Source organism: Rhea pennata, chromosome 1 (assembly GCF_028389875.1).
Source record: "Rhea pennata isolate bPtePen1 chromosome 1, bPtePen1.pri, whole genome shotgun sequence".
Lineage (NCBI taxonomy): Eukaryota > Metazoa > Chordata > Aves > Rheiformes > Rheidae > Rhea > Rhea pennata.
The window spans coordinates 134,374,110-134,393,482 of record NC_084663.1 but is presented as its reverse complement, the minus strand read 5'-3'; the positions used below and the strand labels follow the sequence as shown (position 1 = coordinate 134,393,482).

Here is a 19,373-nt window from a genome sequence, read left to right as displayed (position 1 = left end):
ATTTCTTCTGGTGGCGGCTTATCTTCTCTTTGGCCAATAGCCCTCTGATGCCAACTCTGCCAACACTTGCTGCTTCCAACTTTATAGCTGTGGTTTTTCTGTACCTTTTTTCTGGTCATACCCTTAGTTTGATAAAATGAAATGCAAAGGATTTTCTGAATCTTTTTAAAGCGTTTGGCCTTCCGGTGCTTATCCTCAAATGAATGTTTATGTGGGGCCAGTTTTCACTAGTAGTCAGCAGACTTGCGTGTTCAAAAGGTTGTGGATGCCAAGGAGGACTCACACATCTAATGCTGATAGTAACGCAGTACTAACATGCTTGAACCAAATGCACAGACATAAAAAGGTCCTGTAAACGTCACTGTGAATGCACTGAATTGTTTCCAGTATGTCGAGGCGTTTCTTTCTTACTAACTGTCTGTTACGTATCCGTGGGAGAATAGCTCGTACTGCTTGACATATCTAGAACAGCTCTTCATCGCAGCCCTGTAACTGATTTCTGATCTGTATGTCTGCTTTGTGTCAAAAGTAGCCTTGTATGCCTGAATGGTAGACACTGATTTTGAATGTATTCATTTGCAGTCCCATCCACCCGAGGACGAAGATACAGATGTCATGTTAGGGCAGAGGCCGAAAAATCCAATACATAATATCCCTTCTACACTGGATAAACAAACCAATTGGAGTAAAGCACTACCTCTGCCAACTCCAGAGGAGAAAATGAAACAAGATGCCCAAGTGATTTCTTCTTGCATTATCCCCATCAATGTCACTGGTACAAATCTCTTCTATTTATTTTTGTATTTATTGCATGGTTCAAGGGAGGTCAAGTATTTACTTTGTTTAATTTATTTCAAGTCACCGGATTTTACAGTCTGTGGGCAAAGGTTTGAGGCTATGGAAAACAGTGGGCTAAACGCATCCCTCATGCATGTCCGCTGAAGTCGCTGCAGCTCTGTGTAGGGTTAATTTGGCCCATAGCCGTTGAATCGTGTTATGCAGTGTAATGTAACACTGGTTCCCTGCATAAAAAACATACTTTTGCTGTGCATCTAACGTAGAGCCTGTATTTCCAAAGACGTCAAATAACTTTTTGAATGTAGCTGACTGAAATAACGCAGAAAGCCACAGGAATTAATCATATGATTATCATGTGTAGCAGGAGAAGAGAAACTAGAGAATGTAGGCTACTATTTGCAGTGCTTTAAACATGCAAGTCATGACTGTGTAGCATGCAAACCATCGCTCTGAGATCTCTTTACATGCAGCTGTGCTGAAGGTATAGTAAAGGCACTTCCTTTCATTTATATAACGTTTGGATACATTTTACGAGACTTGTTTGAAGAAGCAATTGTTGATAAAAGCATGAGGGATATAGCTTATTAAATGTGGTAGATAACTTATTTCCTGAATCAAAAATCAGGTTGTTTTTCTCTTTTTCTCTTTCTCTCTTTCCAGAGGGCTATGGTAAACATAAAGTTTATCTGAGCTTTCCTCGAGAGTATTTTGCACCAAATTTTCATTAATGTAAGAGCATAAAGTGGGCTGGCTCCCACGGTTATCGGCTCGAACGTGAACCGCCGGGAGCGGGGGCGGGGGGGAGGAGAAAAAAAAAAGGAAAAAGCAGAGCGCTTTCAGCTAGCGTTTAGAGCCGATATTTGCATTTCGTCGAGTTTTTCCGATAGGGAGAGCCAGGGGGTGGGTGAAGCCTGGGGCCAAGGCCGGCCGCCGTGGGCCCAGACGCCGGCGGGAAAGGCCACCGGGGCCGCCCGTGCCCCTTCCGCCCCGCCGCGGCCCGCGGCCGAGAGGTGGGCGTCAGGGCCGGGGCCGGGGCCGACTTGTCCAGTAATAGCGATTTTTGCCTAGACTCCACCTGCCCTGCACTGGAACCCAATTCCCACTGGTCAGTTTTACCGATCGGGAACGGTACGTAAATCTTCTGGCTGTGTCTGTGTCTCGTGCTCATCGGCACCAGTGGGAAGAGCCCGTGCGCGTGGCGGGGAGGACGCTGCGCCCTCCGCCGCCGTCCCCCCGGCGAGAGCCCGCGCGTCCGGCGCGCCGAGCATGTTCGGTCACTCACGGCGGCCGGGGCACCCGCAGCGATGCTGAATGGTGTTCGTTTCCGAGGGTTTGCTTTCGTTTTTCTTTTTTACCTTTTTTTTTGGTTTTTTTTTTTGCTTTTTTGTTTTTGCTTTTTCAGCTTCTCCCAACCCTGAGAAATGCTCACTTTTTCTTTTTTTTTTCTTCAAATGACTGTTAATGGAGTTTACAGCACTTTCGTTCGTTTATTAAAGAAAGTTCTTCCTCTGCTTATTCCAGGGGCATTGGTGGTTACAGGACATCTGTCTGAAGCCTCTATTTCACTGTAGTAGATTTCAAGAAGAACTTTTACAAGAAAGTTACTTTTTAATGTTTTACATTGTTATGTAGTGTAATATGTACGTGTATGTCTGCGTATAATTATGTTTTATATAATTATACGCTATAAAAATGGAGATTTCTATCAGGATTTTTTATTTTCGTTTTGTTTGGTTTACTTCATTCGTTTTTCTTAAGATTACAAACCACTGTACCCAGCAATCCTTATGTTAGTGTTTTTATGGACCTGGCACATTTTTTTCCAACCTGTCCCATGCCAACTTTAGAGAGCATGAGCGTATACTTGAGGCAAAAGCCAGTACACCTAGGCACTGGGCTTTTGGCTGGCCCACATGTATAGTGACCACAGTGTAAAAAACGAGGTGAAAGAGACCTAAAATAAGGAATTGTTGCCTATTCCGTGTGACCACGGTTATAAATAAGCATGTAGGTGAACTTGGGCCCCCAAATCTAGGTTCTGGAACATGTCACCATGTTCTCAAAGGGCTCCGGCTCCGCCGTGGGCTCCCGTGTGTCCTGCTGTGCGCTGCGCACCTGGGAAAATCAGGCCACTTGCTGACGCATCGAAACATTAGGTGCCGATGTGGTTCATTCCTGGCCGTAGCTAACAGTAGAGAAGAATGCTCTCTAAACTTGCACATGGACTCGGCCCTGTTGGAGCTGTCTTCTTCCTTTTCGAAATGTGAGCACCCTTCGCATATCGGTCTCCTAAGTAGCGCCAAACTACTGCAATACAGCGTCACAACCTAGACTGTTTTCTTACGCTTAGCTTTTTAAAATGAGTCAGACTATAGCTGAAGAGATTACTCTTTGCAGACAAGTTACTGCCGTTGTCCCTGTGACAGATGGCTAAATAGCTATACGAAAAAATGCCCGGCTATCAAGAGCTCTCAACTTGATTTTCTTTCCTAATTTTCTTTTCTTTCTTTTTCTTTTTCTTTTTCTTTTTTTTTAACTCCTGTTACTTTTGGCAAACCAGGCTGCTGAGAGGGAGCTGGAATTAGATGTAAAACTGTGATATACTGTAATATAATTTACATAAAAGCTGCATAAGGGCTCCCTTATGTTTATTCACAGGCTTAATCCAAGCTCACATACCTCCACTGTGTTCCAGCCATGAAAATTTGTTTACTATTTCTAAAGGCTAATGAGACCTATTTATGGGTTGCAGGAGTTGGTTTTGACAGAGAGGCTAGTATACGCTGCTCTCTTGTTCATTCACAATCTGTACTACAGCGGAGACGAAAGTTGAGGAGGAGGAAAACCATCTCTGGCATCCCCAGAAGAGTGCAACAAGAAATAGGTGTAGTATAAATACAAATCTTCCATAGATAGCTTTCTAACCGACTTAAATTGCAGGGCTATGAGCTGGTAGCCAGCCTTCCAAAGAAATGAAACCTTGAAAACATAAATGCTTGTGGAGTTTGAGAATGATATGTCTGTTTTTTGATTTACTACAATAAGCAAAGCTATATTACTCCATATGGCCTTAATATGCTGGGGCCTTACCGAGTAATATAGATGTACATGTTCAGCTCTTATCGTGTAAATGTTAATCAGTTACTTTTTTTTTCCCGTTTTATTTTTGTTACAAACCCATAGTTATGTGCATAAAAAGTAACTAGATTAAGTGAAAGTTTTTTCTTGTATAAGGGGTTCTTAAGGTAAAGAAATGACAGATGTTGCACAGCAAAGTGATGCGCTGTCACAGCAGCCGGATAGCTCACTCAGCTGATCAGCTGAATATCTGTGTTAGAGACAGCTGCTGGTACTCTACTGAAAACTTTGCTAAACATTCCTTTCATTTATCACGCCTGTCCCCAGTTCCTGCCTTTCGTTCTTTATTACCAAGGATATCTGCATGAAACCAGGTGGCTCAGCTCACTTGTTTCCAGGTAAACTGGGAGCAGCTCTCTTGTGGGCAAATGTTGTGTAAAATTGGTGTTAGCCCAAAGCCAGACTGACAGGATCGTTATTTCTTAATGTTCATCGGCACCTGAAGATAGCTCTGATACCTCAGTCAGTTGCTGTGAAATTTGATCAGAAGGAGAATGAATGTGTTTATCCTAGGGAATAAGCAACCAGAGAACCTATGAAACAACTATCCTGTTACTGTGCAAATATTCTTGGTAGTAAAGAAACATATGATGGAAATTCTGAAAAGACATATAATCAGAACAGAATTATTCTGAAAAGTTTACAGAGTGTTCTGTCTGGCAGTTACTCATTAAAACTGCCTTTACTAGTTGAACTACAGTGACAAAAATTAAAAAGTTAATCTTTATTTTAATATTTACTACGGCAAGATCAGCTCTGTGTGAGATCACGTTGCAGAAATAGGAGAACCGAGATCACGTTGCAGGACTAAGAGAATTTCCCACCTTACCGCGATGAGGTCTGCCTTACAAACTTTTTGTAGTAAAGATAGAAAAAAAAATCCAACAAATATGCTTCTTGGGTTGCTGTATGGGTCATCTTTTATCAGGCAATGCGAAGCTGTATCTCACCCAGGTTTATATGTATCCTAGATTCTGATGAGTCGCCGGTGGCAAGAGAACGCAATGTGATTGTGCATGCAAACCCGGACTTCTCCAGCGCTGCCAACAGGAGGTCGGGCACGCGGGACTCGGAGTGTCAGACTGAGGAAATCCTCATTGCCGCTCCATCCCGGAGACGGATCCGAGCGCAGAGAGGGCAGAGTGTTGTCGCCTCCCTGTCACACTCTGCCGGCAACATCTTGGTGCTAGCAGACAACGGAGGTGCCGTGTTTGCTACCGCAGTGAGCAACCGCATCCGGTCACGGAGTCTTCCTCGCGAGGGTGCCAGAGCCAACGAAGGCGAGCAGGATGCCGGTGCCAAAAGTTCGGTATATGAAGCAGAATGCTTTCTAGCAAGCCAGGAAAGGATCCCGAAGAAGGGGAAGGATGTCATGAACAAACAGAATTCACAGGAACACCAGCCCATAGGTTTAACGTGTCCCCAGCACTTGCATAGCCCCGATCACAGCATCAGTGAGAGAGGGAGATCACGACTGTCAAGGATGGCAGATTCGGGAAGCTGTGAGATTTCATCCAACTCGGATACCTTTGGGAGCCCCATCCACTCAATCTCCACAGCAGGAGTCCTGCTCAGCAGCCACATGGACCAGAAGGATGACCACCAATCTTCCAGTGGGAACTGGAGCGGGAGCAGCTCCACGTGTCCCTCTCAGACGTCCGAAACCATTCCTCCTGCTGCCTCTCCTCCGCTGACGGGCTCTTCGCACTGTGACTCTGAGCTGTCGCTGAACACTGCTCCCAATGCCAACGAGGACTCTAGTGTCTTCATCACAGAGCAGTTTGGTGATCACATGGACAAGGTCAGAGGCCACAGGGCCAGCTCCTTCACCTCCACTGTGGCAGATTTACTTGATGACCCCAACAACAGCAACACTAGTGACAGTGAGTGGAACTACCTGCACCACCACCATGACGCGTCCTGTCGCCAGGATTTCAGCCCTGAGCGCCCAAAGGCTGACAGCCTGGGGTGCCCGAGTTTCACAAGCATGGCCACTTATGACAGCTTCCTAGAGAAGAGCCCATCTGACAAGGCAGACACTAGCTCACACTTTTCCGTGGATACTGAAGGATACTATACTTCCATGCATTTTGATTGTGGTCTCAAGGGTAATAAAAGTTACATTTGCAACTATGCAGCTGCAGGCTCTGAGAGTGGCCAGAACGTGAGCGTGACCTCCAGCCTCACTGACTGCGCCTGGCAGGATTGCACGAACCACAGGAGGCAAGGAAGGCAGAGCATCTCTCTGAAGAAACCAAAGGCAAAGCCAGCCCCACCAAAACGCAGCTCGTCTTTGAGGAAATCTGAGAGCAGTACGGATCTTCCTGAAAAGAAAGAACCAAAGATAAGCAGTGGGCAGCATGTGTCTCACACTTCCAGGGAAATGAAGCTGCCACTTGAGTTTTCAAACACACCTTCCAGAGTGGAAAACTCTAATCTGCCAACCAAACAGGAGCTCTCCTGGGTGAACCAGAATGACAGCGGATTAAAGGACACTCAGTTTGACACCACAGATATTCCATCATTTAAAGATGAAGGTGCTGAACAATCTCACTATGCAGATCTCTGGCTTCTAAATGACTTGAAATCTAATGATCCTTACAGGTCTTTATCTAATTCAAGCACTGCTACGGGTACTACAGTCATAGAGTGCATCAAATCACCAGAGAGCTCTGAATCCCAAACATCTCAGTCTGGATCAAGAGCTACCACCCCATCCCTCCCATCCGTCGATAATGAGTTTAAACTGGCCTCTCCAGAGAAGTTGGCAGGGTTAGCATCACCCTCCAGTGGATACTCCAGCCAGTCAGAAACGCCGACCTCTTCTTTTCCAACAGCTTTCTTTTCTGGGCCTTTGTCTCCTGGAGGTGGCAAGAGAAAGCCAAAAGTACCAGAAAGGAAGTCCTCACTGCAGCAGCCGCTGTCTAAAGATGGCACTGTGTCTGCAAACAAAGACCTAGAGCTTCCCATTATACCTCCCACTCATCTCGACCTAAGTGCTCTTCATAACGTCTTGAATAAACCGTTCACTCACAGGCACCAGTTGCATGCTTTCAACCACAATAAACAGAGCATGATAGGAGAAGCGCTGAATCCCAATCCTCCATCTGCCCTTGCTATCACACCTTCCGTTCTAAAATCTGTTCACCTTAGATCCATTAATAAGCCTGAAGAAGTGAAACAAAAAGCCAGTACTACAGACCTGCTCTGCGTACAAGAAACCACGCTAATGGTGACTGATGTTTCTCCAGGCAAAATGAGGCCGCTCTTAGCGAAGAAACCAATATCACGTCAGTACTCCACTGAGGAGGCCATAATGTCTTATATTGACACTTCCCCAGCAGAAGCAGGCCCTGGAAAACCACCTTTAGAAAAAAGCTCCTCTTTCAGTGGACAGAATAATTGCGAGCAAGAAACTGTAACTGCAGCAAACGTGGGTCTGGTTGAAATTAAACCCATCAAAGACCAAATGCACCTGGCTACTGAGCATTTGCCAGAAAATGCTCTAACTCAGACCTGTGCTATTTCTACAGAAGGGTTTCAGAAAGGCTCAGCAGTCCCCCCAAATGATTACGAAGCAAAGAAAACTAATCAAGGAGTAGAACAGGAAAGCAACCTTGACCAAGTGCAGATTCAGCAAGAGTTCACTGGAGCCTGGGAACAAAAGTTGGAATCTGAACCTGTGGGTGAAACCTCATCTCAGTCTGAGGGAGCTGACATTAGCGATCAGCTTAAGAACCAACTTGATTTAAGCCACCATGTGCCTGGGAATATCAGCTACGAATCAGAGACAGCAACAGTAAATTCACTCAGTGAAAACAGTTCCAAGCAGGAAAATGATATTGCATCAGGTATTCCGACCAAAAGTGCCTCTGATAACAGCAGGGCAGATGAGACACAGGGGACCGCAGAAGAGCCTTCACTGAAAGGTCAGTTGTAAACTCTTTCTGTATTCTAACTGATCATACAGTTTTGGATGTGATTTATAGTATAGTAGTATGATATTTAGATTAAAGGATAAAGTATATATTGGCAATTCAGTTATGAACTGAGCTTGTGGATTGCAAGAGCAGTGCTGTTGTAAAACATGGCAGGGGTCTGACTCATATCATGGCTTCTTTCCTCATTTAAGAATCTTCTCCAAGCGACGATTCTGTAATTTCACCATTGAGTGAAGATTCTCAGGCTGAGGCAGAAGATGTTTTTGTGTCTCCAAATAAACCGCGCACTACTGAGGATCTGTTTGCAGTCATTCACAGGTGAGCTACCGTTAATGTGAGTGGAAACTGTAAAATGCAACCCTGTTCTCCTGAATTGCACAACTGCCTCCTAACGATAGCCATCGCGTGAGTATTCAGTGGTTAAGTCTGTCCTGTCCAGAAGCTGGTGTGGTGCTATGACTCCCACAGAAGTATCCCAGCTAGCGCTGGTCCTGGGAGTACTGTAGTCTCTCTGGTGCCTCACTTTGAAGTACCGGGGTGAGCTAATAGAGTCCAGAGGCAGCTACGAGAGCGGCCAGAGTGGGGTAAAAGCAGAGGAGCGTGGGTCTGCCCACATCTGTCCATGTGGATATGCCTCTCATGTGAACAGATTTTTTGCTAAATTTGTTGAAACATTGAGATTAATTCTTTTCAGTAAGTTACATCTGCTCTTTTTTAAGGCCCCATGACTTCAGCCAGGTTTATTTGTCAGATTTCCAGGAGAACCTCTGTTGGGATGACAACTTCATGATAGCTGCTGACTCAATATGAAATTCTTCATCTCAGTTTTCTCTGTCCTGGAACCACCTTCTTTATTTTATTGTGTAAATTTCTTAAAAGGCAGCTTTTAAAAGTTGCTTTAATTTAACCTTGTTTGTTTGCATCCTGAGCTTCTTTATGGCAAGCATAGGATGCTTTACAAATACCATTAGGCTGTTCTCCCTAACAAACATACACGCCTCTAAAGGAAAGGACCCACAGTGACTTCTGCGCTCGCCCACCAGCTCTGTTCTGGTGAGCGAGCAGTTGCTTAAGGGAAGGCGTCTCTCCAAATACAGCGTATTTTGTATGTGTAGCTGATATTTGCTATCACGGCTGAAACGATGCTGCAGCTTTCTAACACTGAGCAGGCTGCAGTGAACATTTGGCTAGCCTAAGATTCTGTGTGTATCGCTGTCTTTACATATAAAGTGCTGGCTGTGCATAAATCATTTTGGAAGAACTGGGGGAGGTTGAAACGGACTCTGTGACTCAGTGTCTCATTCATTGCACGGGCGTTATTGCTGTTTAAAGTGCTGTCAGTCACTGCTAGCCTCCGATATTTGACAACATGGGTTAAGAGAACTCTACTTAGTATCGAAGCCTGGTGACTGTAAATCTCAGGCGAGCACTGAGTGTTACTCTATGAAGGTAACACAAGAATGCATGTTCTTTGGTATTTTTACAGATCAAAAAGGAAAGTTCTTGGGAGAAAGGATTCTGGAGACCTTTCTGTAAGAAACAGATTGAGAGCTTCATCTGGGAGCAGCAGCCAGCCACCTGCCAGCAGCACGTTGCCCGCTAGCACCGTGCCACCCCCCGGCAGCCTCGGTACTCCCATAAGCAGCCAGAGGTCCCCCGGGCTTATATACAGGAATGCCAAAAAGTCCAACACATCTAACGAGGAGTTTAAACTGCTGCTCCTAAAGAAGGGCAGTCGGTCTGATTCTAGCTACAGGATGTCTGCCACAGAGATCCTGAAAAGCCCCATTTTGCCCAAGTCTCCCGGAGAGCTGTTAGTGGACGCCCCGCAAAACCCGGATGAGTCGCCCCAAGCAGCCAGCCCCGATGTGTCGTCCCCGCTTTCGCCGTGCTCCCCGAGGGTCAACGCAGAAGGATTCTCCTCCAAGAGCTTTTCCATGTCGGCGTCGTCCAGAGTGGGGCGCTCCCGGGCGCCGCCGGCAGCCAGCAGCAGTCGGTACAGCGTGCGCTGTCGGCTGTACAACGCGCCGATGCAGGCCATCTCCGAAGGGGAGACGGAGAACTCGGACGGCAGCCCTCACGACGACCGATCTTCTCAGAGTTCAGCATAGGCTGCGGGAGCTCCCGAGCCCCGCCGCCGACTGTGAGCGCGGCGAACGCTGAAACCGCTTTGGTTATGTAAGGATGTGAATATAAGAGGCCAACGCTGTAGCAGTCAAAAAATATATATATATTTGCAGGGCAATATCAATGCTTAAATGTGTTTGTGTTTTTAAGATGCTGGGGAAACAGAGGACTAAAGCTGTAGCTATTTATTACTTTACATTTTCTAAAAGTAGAAAGATGCTATGTCTAGTCTGTTTTCTTTTAGCTTCATTTGATTTATCCCACTCTCATTTCCGTCGTCACTGTAGATTTCAAGGCTACTCACTTTTCATAGAGTTAAAAGCAACTTTTTATTTTTCCAGAAGCTGCCCATCTAGAAACAAATCCCTCACTGTAGTGCTTCCCTAGGGGGGGGGGGGGAAAGAAAAAGAAAATGCTCTTGAGGATTGGTATTTTTCTACACTAAAATGAGCTCAAACAAAATTTAGAAGAAATTAACAAAACATATGTAAATACCATATTTTTGATAAAAATCTGTAAATAGAATTATCAAAAAGTGGACATGTGGCAAATGATTTACTGCATAACAACTTTGTTTATAAAAGACAAAAGAAGTCAAATGTAATAACTGTATTCTGTGAATACCATTTTCATATCAAGCATAATACTTACATGGCCACCAATAACCACTTTCAGTGTGATAAGCCTCAAAAGCGACATTTAACAGTTGAAAGAAATTCTCAACGTTAGGCTAACGAAATGTAAAGGCTAAGATCGGATTAAAGTAACCATTTGTCTTTTGAGTATCGCTGCAGACGAGCCAACTGCAAAGTGCAGCGGTGAGTTTTAACACGGTAATTGGTTGGGAAGGCAAGCATGCTCCTGATGATAGAGCAAAATCATTTCTAACCCGGAGCCCCTAACAGTCCCATGCGACAGTGTCCCTTAGGCCTCTATTCTAATACGGATTGCTTTAGAAAGAATAGATAAGAAGAAATAGTACTTATTTTCATATTCTTACTAGGCTGTTGGGATACATGACACAGTCATAACCTGGTAACTATAACCGTTCAACATGATTACTTTCTGGTTCTTAAAGGAAACAAATAAATTATAAGCATGCAACAAGCGCTTTCAATTTATCAGTAAATATCTGCGATGAGTTTTCAGTGAAGCTTTCTCTTTGTGCTGATGAGATTCATGCTACCTAAATATTTACAAAAATGACACTGTGAAAACGTAGCTGGGAGATAGGTATGTGTACGCATTATTTATATTCATTGTTAAACTGGGAAGGGGAAAGCTCTGGTTTGTTATGCCAGCCACCTACAGTTCGGATTTTGTCTGGGTTTACCAGAAATGATAACAGGGTGGGGGAACAGGATGGGGGGGGGGAAGGAGACAAATCAAAGCAACGGCTTTGATAAAAATGAAGGCAGGGAAATAAAAGCTGAATTACTTGAAGTTACTTGAATTTTCTTGTCTTAAAACTGAAAGAACGTGTCAATGATAAACAACCCACAAGTTGCTTTACGCTTTTAATTTTCGAAACAAATTAAAGCCAATAGGCCTGATTCTCCTCTGGGCCGTCATCGTTTCCAAGAGTGTAGCCCTATCCATGCTACTCAGAGAACAAGGCCCCCTTGGCCAACGTTCGGGCAGTCAGTGAGGATTGCTGTAGGATAAGCTTTGTGATGCAGGAAAGGTTAGTGCAGAGAAAATAGTGCAAGAAGGAAATGTGGTGCGCAGTAGGACAGAGTGAGGAGGATGGCAGAAAGCACGTGCTCCGGTACTATAGAAATCAACCGAAAGCTGGCTTCAAGCATAAGTAAATGATCGGGAAGCGGGATGTGTGAAATGGGTTTTTACTGTTCTTTGTTTTTATCATGTAAAGCATAAAGCTGAGAGTTTTTAAAGCAGGCAAATCATGTTTTAAAGAGGCAGGTTTTACTTAAAACTGTTACGACTTTGAAAAGTTTGAGCAGGGTAGAATGGTTTAACAAATCCTGAATGTTTTTTTCCCATTAGATTACGTCTGATTTCATGTAGTGTTTACCACAAGAACTGCATAATTCAGGGTTTCCTACTGTCCTCCTGTGTAGTCTGATTGTGTCTGGTATGCAAATAGAATCACTATGCATGTGGTATGTGTGTGGGGAAGAGGGGTGGAAAACCAGTTCAAGGGCTTCAAAATCAAGAAGTCTAAAATAGCATTAAAAAAGATAGGTGAGGTAAGGTTTTGGAAATAAAAGGCTAGTCTCATTAATAGCTTAGTTAAGAAAATAAGTCTAAACACAAGTGAAATGAATGAATGAGAATGTTTTAATAGGAAATGTTTAGCATGAGACAAAACACTTCCTGGAGATCATGAGTAAAGGAAGTGTAGATACTGGGCAGAAAATCCTTAGTCTGTCATCTTCAGTCATTTTCCTTAATGATTTTAACAGGAGCACTTTTATAACATGTTTATTCTTAAAAGTGTTATATGTGCTTTAAATAATCATTCTAAACTTTAAAAATAGCTGAAAGAGCTGTTCAGTGACCTCACTTTTTATTACCAACTGACAGTTTCACAGAGATACCATACATAAATATATATACACCGTCAAAAAAGGAAAAGGCATTTTTGACTTGAATGGTGAGGCAGGAAGGTATGAAATGCTCACAGAACAATCACGTGAAAATATCAGTTTACTTCTTTAAAAAGTCGATGAGAGGTGGGTTTTTTTTTTTTTTTTTTCCTATTTTACATTCGACACACTGTAGCCCAAACAAAGACAGATTGTAAATCCATTCTGAAGCACAGGCTTCCCAACAAGCGTGGGAGCTGGGGAACACAGGCGGAGGGAGCCCCCTTTAGCGATGCAGGCGCGCCTGTAAGGCGCCAGAGGACGAGCTGTAGAACGAACACCCGCACCATCACCCGCACTGCGCAGCAGGGTACAGGGCGCACGTGGGGGCGCACGGTGAGCCACCATTCCACCCGCTTGTTCCGCTGTTTGCACTGAGGTTACGGATATGATTTCTGAAGTTATACAGCTGTGTGTTCTGAAAAATTAACATTCCCCCCCCCTTTCTTTTTTTCTTTTTGTGGCAGCATAGAGGACATGGAATAGTTGTAGCAAGTAAAGCATACGTTTGCTTTTGCCAAAGGTCAGTGATTGAGTGCATTTGCTGCAATGGTAGCAGATATAGAGAAATACTGTAGGTTATGACTTAAAGAATTTTAAAAAAAATTAAGAAGGTTACAGTGTAACTATTTTGGTACTAGCACCAGTTCATGCTGGCAGAAAAGACAATGGTTTATGGACTTGCATCCATTTTGTATTTTTGTAATATTTGTAAATACGAACTTTTTAAATTGTTGCAAAGATTGTTTCTTTTGTAAAATGTTTTCAAAGTTTACATTAAATCCAAGCCTTTGTATATTTTAGAGCTGTGCAACACTTTAAGTCTTGTATTTATTTTTAGTAAAAACGGTGACAGTTTCATTGTGAACCCCTCTCAAAAAAATGTGTCGGAAAAGTTTGATTACCTAGAAAGTGTGTATAGAAACTGCAAATAAACGTGACTGCAATTAAATCACATGTTCTCTTTATTTTCTTATAATGAAATGTTAAGTCTAATCTGGAAACTACAGGTATAGCATTTCGAAAGGTATGTCTCTTTGCATTACACATTTCAAACCGTTTAATCTTCTTTTCTCTTTCACTTACAACTTTTTCATAGAACAAGCAAGAGAAAAATCTGTATCCGATCAAAACTGTCATTGACTGTAAGTGGAATTTTACCCACACATCCAACTTTGCCAGAATATGAAGACTGCTGGATTTGCCCAAAGCCTCTTAGGGAAAGAAGAGAGTAAGCAGAAAAGAAAGGAAGCCGAGATGAAAAGTAATGGAAAGGCTACTGCCTTATATTCAGCTGGAAGACAAAACCAATTGTAACATTTAAGACCCATAATATACAGAATCCAGTGACTGAACTTTGTCAGATAAAGCAAGTATTGATCAAAAAGGCAGGCCATAAATTATAAACTTAGAAATGCAAACAGTATTTTATTTTAAATTAGTTTGGTTTGGGGGAGGTTCAGACATCTGGACACCAGAGTTGGGTAGTTTAAATGACAATCCCTGCATATCTGTTTTTAAATCAGGTGTCTGCAAGAAAAGGGGAACGGGAGATAGGCAGCATGAAACTTTTGTTTCATGTGTCATTGTGTCAGTAGCTATGCAACACTGCATGTGGGTGCTTAAAAAGCACATATGGAAAGAAACCAGAAGGCATAGGTCTGGTGCCTCAGAGCGTGTGGAAAAAATCATTATTGGGGAATGCAGCCAAGCTATTTGAAATTACGCCTTGCAAGCATATCGAGATTCCCTTATGGGTGGGGTGCTGAAGTTGGGTCCAAGTGGGAATCAGTTTACCTAACCCTGGTTTTAACCAGATGGTCAAGTAGTTAATGATTATATAGATCATTTATTGCTGTATTATGTGCCTCTCCCAATCCAGAAACACAGATAAGCAAGAACTATAGGAAGAGCTCAGCTTGCAAAGGTAGACACAATCTGTTTTTCATTTGCTTGCAGCACACTTGCATATTTTTTCATGCTCAGTGGAAGAGAAGATTAAACATTAAACTATAAAAGAAATACCCATTGTTTTTTTATATATATACACACTGAAGTCTCTGTAACTCTTTACAACATATGCGAAGTCAGTGACTTTTATAGCCTTTACAAAATTCAGGCTTAGGTGCGTACTTTTGGGTGAACGTACCTGGCGTAACAGACAAGCCCATGCAGTTACACAGAAACTACAGAGTGGTAGCACAGCTGCGTATACAAGCTCTTCCCAGGTTGTTCCATCCTGCTTCTCAACAAAGCATCCCGTGTGCTGTGCAGATCTATAGATAGATGCAGCTATATATGGAATGTATACATTTTTCAAGATAGTAAAGCACATAGCTGTTAAAATTTAGATGCTACATTTAAATTTTGGGCCCCTGTGGCATTCTCCCCACCTGCAAGCTTCCTATTGTGTTCTCAATGAGTCGGCGCCTCGACTCAGGCCATCAAAGCAGGCAACCAAGCGGAGCTGGGGGTGGGGGTTCCCATTTCTGGTTCAACCACAACATAAATCCCATTTCAGAGAAATGGCTAATGGAAGAATTCTTTGCAAGTAGTGAGTGTCCCTGCTCTCGGGAATACTTCTGATCATTTTATCTGCTGCTCTGCAAACGATGTCTACAGTCCAAGAAGCAAAGACTGGAAGCTTCCCAGTAGACAAAATAGACCATTCTGCGGGCAAAAGGTTAGGCTGTTCTTCCAGGGTGTACAACACGTGAATTCCCCCTATCCAGCAAGTTTTCTATCTGTTAGGCTATTCTAGCAACCGGTGGCAAAGGCAGCACTACTGCTTTAATATCGCAGTTTTAAATTCAGCCCAGGAGAAGCTCAGCCTTTTCAGTGATGGGCACTCCCGACTATCAAATTTGTAAGATCAGGCTTCTCAAAGGGTCTGTCCTGCAAAAGCTGCATAACAACAGGCCACAGTAGTCGCAAGGATATGCACAGTGCACACGGGCAATCAGGGAATTTTAATACGAATGAAAGAGACACTCAAGAAGATAATAGCACTTTCAGGAGTGGGCGTCAACCACGAAAAAACAAAGAAAGGTGGTTTAGGGCCTTTGTTTGGCATGTGGGGGCTCTTAGGAGTTTAAATCCTGTTTCCAGAATCAGTCTTTTTCTGGATCTGGCCCATTCATCATTGGTACGTCACATGTCCCCAGTCAGTCCTGTTACACATAGCTTTACAAGTTATTTTCTTAACCAAGAAACCAAGTACTTCATTTCTGAAATACTTCACTGTTAACACAGCTGTTTTGGGAAGCTCCTGCAAGTCCCTTTAACTAGTCAGCTCCTGGGAAAATGCCTTTCCTGCGAAGAGGGCAGCAGAGTTCTGACCGCAGTTCCAGGACTGATTTCTACAGAAGGACTATGGGCAAGTATCTGACAAACTTTGTTTTCCATACACCCATTTTCAGTTGCAGTATGTTTTCCTCCTTTAATTCTTTACTTGGTGACAGAAGTATTAACTGCTGTGATACCTTCCTGGGATTAAAGTTAGGCTGAAAGATTTAAAATTACCCAACTTGTCCCATTTGTATTTTTAAACTACTGGCATGTTAGCATTCTCCTGAAACTTTTCTAGTGCCCAACATTATTGGTCAAGAGAATTCTTCAAATGCTCTCTCAAATTTTTGAATATAATTATCCAGCTCTGCTGACTTAAAATGCGAGTCTCAATTACTTCAGAAGGAATGGAAAGCATATCATCTAGCTATATCCCCCTACAACAAAACAGAGGAAATATATCTGTAAGGAATCCACATCCTCTAACATGGACTCAAGTTCAGGGTAACAAAACAATTAAAAGCAGCTAAATACTATCCTTCTCACTCAAACCACCTGCATTAGTATTTAAACTTCTCCAGAACTGGAAAATCCCTTTCACGTTAAAACAAATTTATCCTATAAAAGATGTCAGCATTCTCAATGAAGTTTTCTGCTTTTTCAGAAGATGCATCAAGAGGTTGTACAAAATAGCTGACAAAGATGGCAGTGACAAAGCTATGGCTAGATGGCCATGTGTGGTAGCTTTAACTCTCTTTCACTCTGAATAGGCAGCTATGGGGGTTTGGATTTTGTTTGTTTTTAACAGAGTATTATCAGCTATGCCATGGATGCTTCTTATAATTGCCATTTCACAAATACGTTGTAAACCATAAACTATTCCTGCAAGGAAATTAACTACCTCTACAGCTCCCTTTCAAGTTCACTGTCATCTTCAGCTGGGGCAAGGGGAGAGGCAGGAATTACTCCTTCTGTACCAAGAGTAGCATTGGTCAATGAAATGCCATTTGGCATCAACTCAGAAATCACTTCAGACTGTTCATCGATATTATAGCAATCTTCTCCATATTTCATTGTAAGATGGTAACTAATGAGGCAGAAAAAATAAACCTTTTGGGTAACCACCCCTGAACAAATAAGAGAAGCCTTGCGCTCTAGTAACAGCTTTGTGATAGTTTTGGAGTTAGGCTGCTTCATTTTTATATTACTCAAAAAACATCTACAAAATAAGCAACCATCCAATGAGTTTCCTGTGGAAATTTACATTATAGTTTTAACCTAGAGAGATAATTATAACGGTAACATGGTAGAAACTGTGGCCTGGCTTGTTTGCTCGCTAGTCTGAGTTACTGAACTGTACTAATGCTGAATCCGAGTGAGTTGGCATAGCTTTTAGTACTACTACAAACCTCCAAAGCTGGGAGGGCAAAAAAAAAAAAAAAGGGAAAAAAAGAAAAAAAGAAAAAAAAAGAAAAAAAGAAAAAAAAAGAAAAGAAAAAAAGAGAAAAATCATTGGATAAAAAATATTTCTATGAATAAAGAACATTCAAAATATGACAAAAATAAGGTATTTCTTGAGCAGTTGAATTTGTTTATACTTTTAATAAGCTATTACAGAATTACTGTTACTACCAGCATCTTGCATTCATCCTTTACCATTTTAAAAAGTATTTCTTTTTACTTATTTTTAGAAGTACCTCATTTTGGTGCTCATACCAGTCAGATAGCTCTTTTTTACAAGTAATGAATACAAATGGCTTTATGACCACTTTAAAATATTAGCCAAAAAAGGAATCATCTGGAGCCCTTTCAAACACAAAACAAAGTATGGGGAGCTATGAAGGCCAAGTCAGTCCAGAACATCACTCACCATCTGAGACATCTGACAGTACAAAATACTATGTTTCAAAACTGAAAGGAAGAAGTATCACAAACAAAGTAGATGAATTTTTATTTTTATTTTATTGGATAGAATAACCATAACTACCACAAAAGATGGCCAACAAATTAATTCCAGAAAAGTTCTTTTGAAACCCAATCCAGGAAAAGTAACTCCTTTGTAGATCAGTTTTATTTTCCCCTCCTTCTGAAATTATGACTTCTCTCTGTTAATGCATTAACTATTAGGTGACTCCCTTCCCTGTAAGGCCTCCTGCCTATCTTCAACTCCTTCAGTTTTTATTTTCAAATCCAACCTTCCTTTCACATGAAACAGTATTTGTAGAAACACTGAAGGATGCCTACCACTTTGTATCTTCAAGCCAAGACTTTATAAACATGCTATAACTCAGAATAGGAATGTTATGACCACTTGTTTATTAAATAATTCCTTTTAAATGAGCCTGACTTCTTAAAAATTGTGCTCTTTTTAGCCTTTCCCCAAATATCTTTCTTCTGTTAGCTCCTCCATATACCACTGTTCTGGAAGACACCAGAAACCAGATATCCATACAAACTTTTTCTGTCTCCTTTCAAATAATACTTTCTTTATGTAATCATCAGTATCCCCCATCCTTTGCTCCTCCCATACTTCACTTCCTACCCTACTCCTAATTGTCCTCTTAGTCTGTGTCTCAGTTCCCCATTCTGCTTCCTAATTGCAATGCAACAAGCTGCCCTATCACAGAAGTTTTCCCGTTTCTGAAGGGGGGAAGAGAGGAAAAAAAAAAAGAGATAACATTTTCTGTGCTTCCTTATCACTTGAGCATTCTCCCATTGTCTCAAGCTTTATGGTAAAGCAAAGTTCTTAGCTTATTCAATGCCCTTCCATCACAGTACTTCAACTGTAAAATGTCAAAAAGGCCCAACATGCATTTTTTTGGAAGAATCAGCTGCACAAGGGACTGTGTGTACTGCACTGCTGTGCTTGCAGACTGGGCTTGAAGATACCTCCGTGCTATCAATTTCAAACAGAAAAAAGGTTTTAAAACCTACTGAAGACTGTAGCAGGATAAAGAAAATATTATTATATTTCAGGCTTTCTCAAAATGCTTATGAGGAAATAAGGCTAAATCTATAAATAGTGCTTTTATATATATGTACTTATTACAAAAGCTTTCTCACAGATAAGCAATTAGCCACATATAATATGGCTATTCTATCTTTCTCACCAATACTGGCAAATGGGACCACTCTTAAGTGACAAAAAAGAATACAGCTTTAAAATCTTTCAGAATTCTGTCTGCCATGAATCTTTCAGAGATGAGCTTTAAACTATGAATATAGAAAATGATAGGTTTACAAACATTTGGTAGAAAGTTTTAGTGCATCTATATAAAAACGAATCAAAACTTGAGTTAATCAAAAATCAGGTACCTTGCTTTGTTAAAAAAAGTTCAACAACATGAAAAAAAAAATAGTTCACCAACATGAAATCTCACTGAGGAGTAACAGGAGGATCTCTCTCCTGTTGATAATTCACCAAGGTTAGAATCCTTTCATAAAGTTGAAAGAGAAATGCTCTTACTTGATT

General features: G+C 42.0%; 1 protein-coding gene across 2 annotated transcripts in view; it reads left to right on the top strand.

Annotated features, from left to right (window-relative positions):
* Positions 1 to 11,361, top strand: part of NHS (NHS actin remodeling regulator) — a 259,543-nt gene extending 248,182 nt beyond the window's left edge. The window contains exons 5-9 of one of the 2 annotated variants that reach the window (XM_062600848.1): positions 583 to 775; positions 3,551 to 3,682; positions 4,908 to 7,865; positions 8,069 to 8,195; positions 9,364 to 11,361. In XM_062600848.1, coding sequence (XP_062456832.1) covers positions 583 to 775; positions 3,551 to 3,682; positions 4,908 to 7,865; positions 8,069 to 8,195; positions 9,364 to 9,988 — 4,035 coding nt within the window. In that variant the 3' untranslated portion in view covers positions 9,989 to 11,361. The remainder of the gene's footprint in view (positions 1 to 582; positions 776 to 3,550; positions 3,683 to 4,907; positions 7,866 to 8,068; positions 8,196 to 9,363) is intronic. The other variant, XM_062600858.1, reaches the window with a different exon arrangement.
* Positions 11,362 to 19,373: the final 8,012 nt, after the last annotated feature.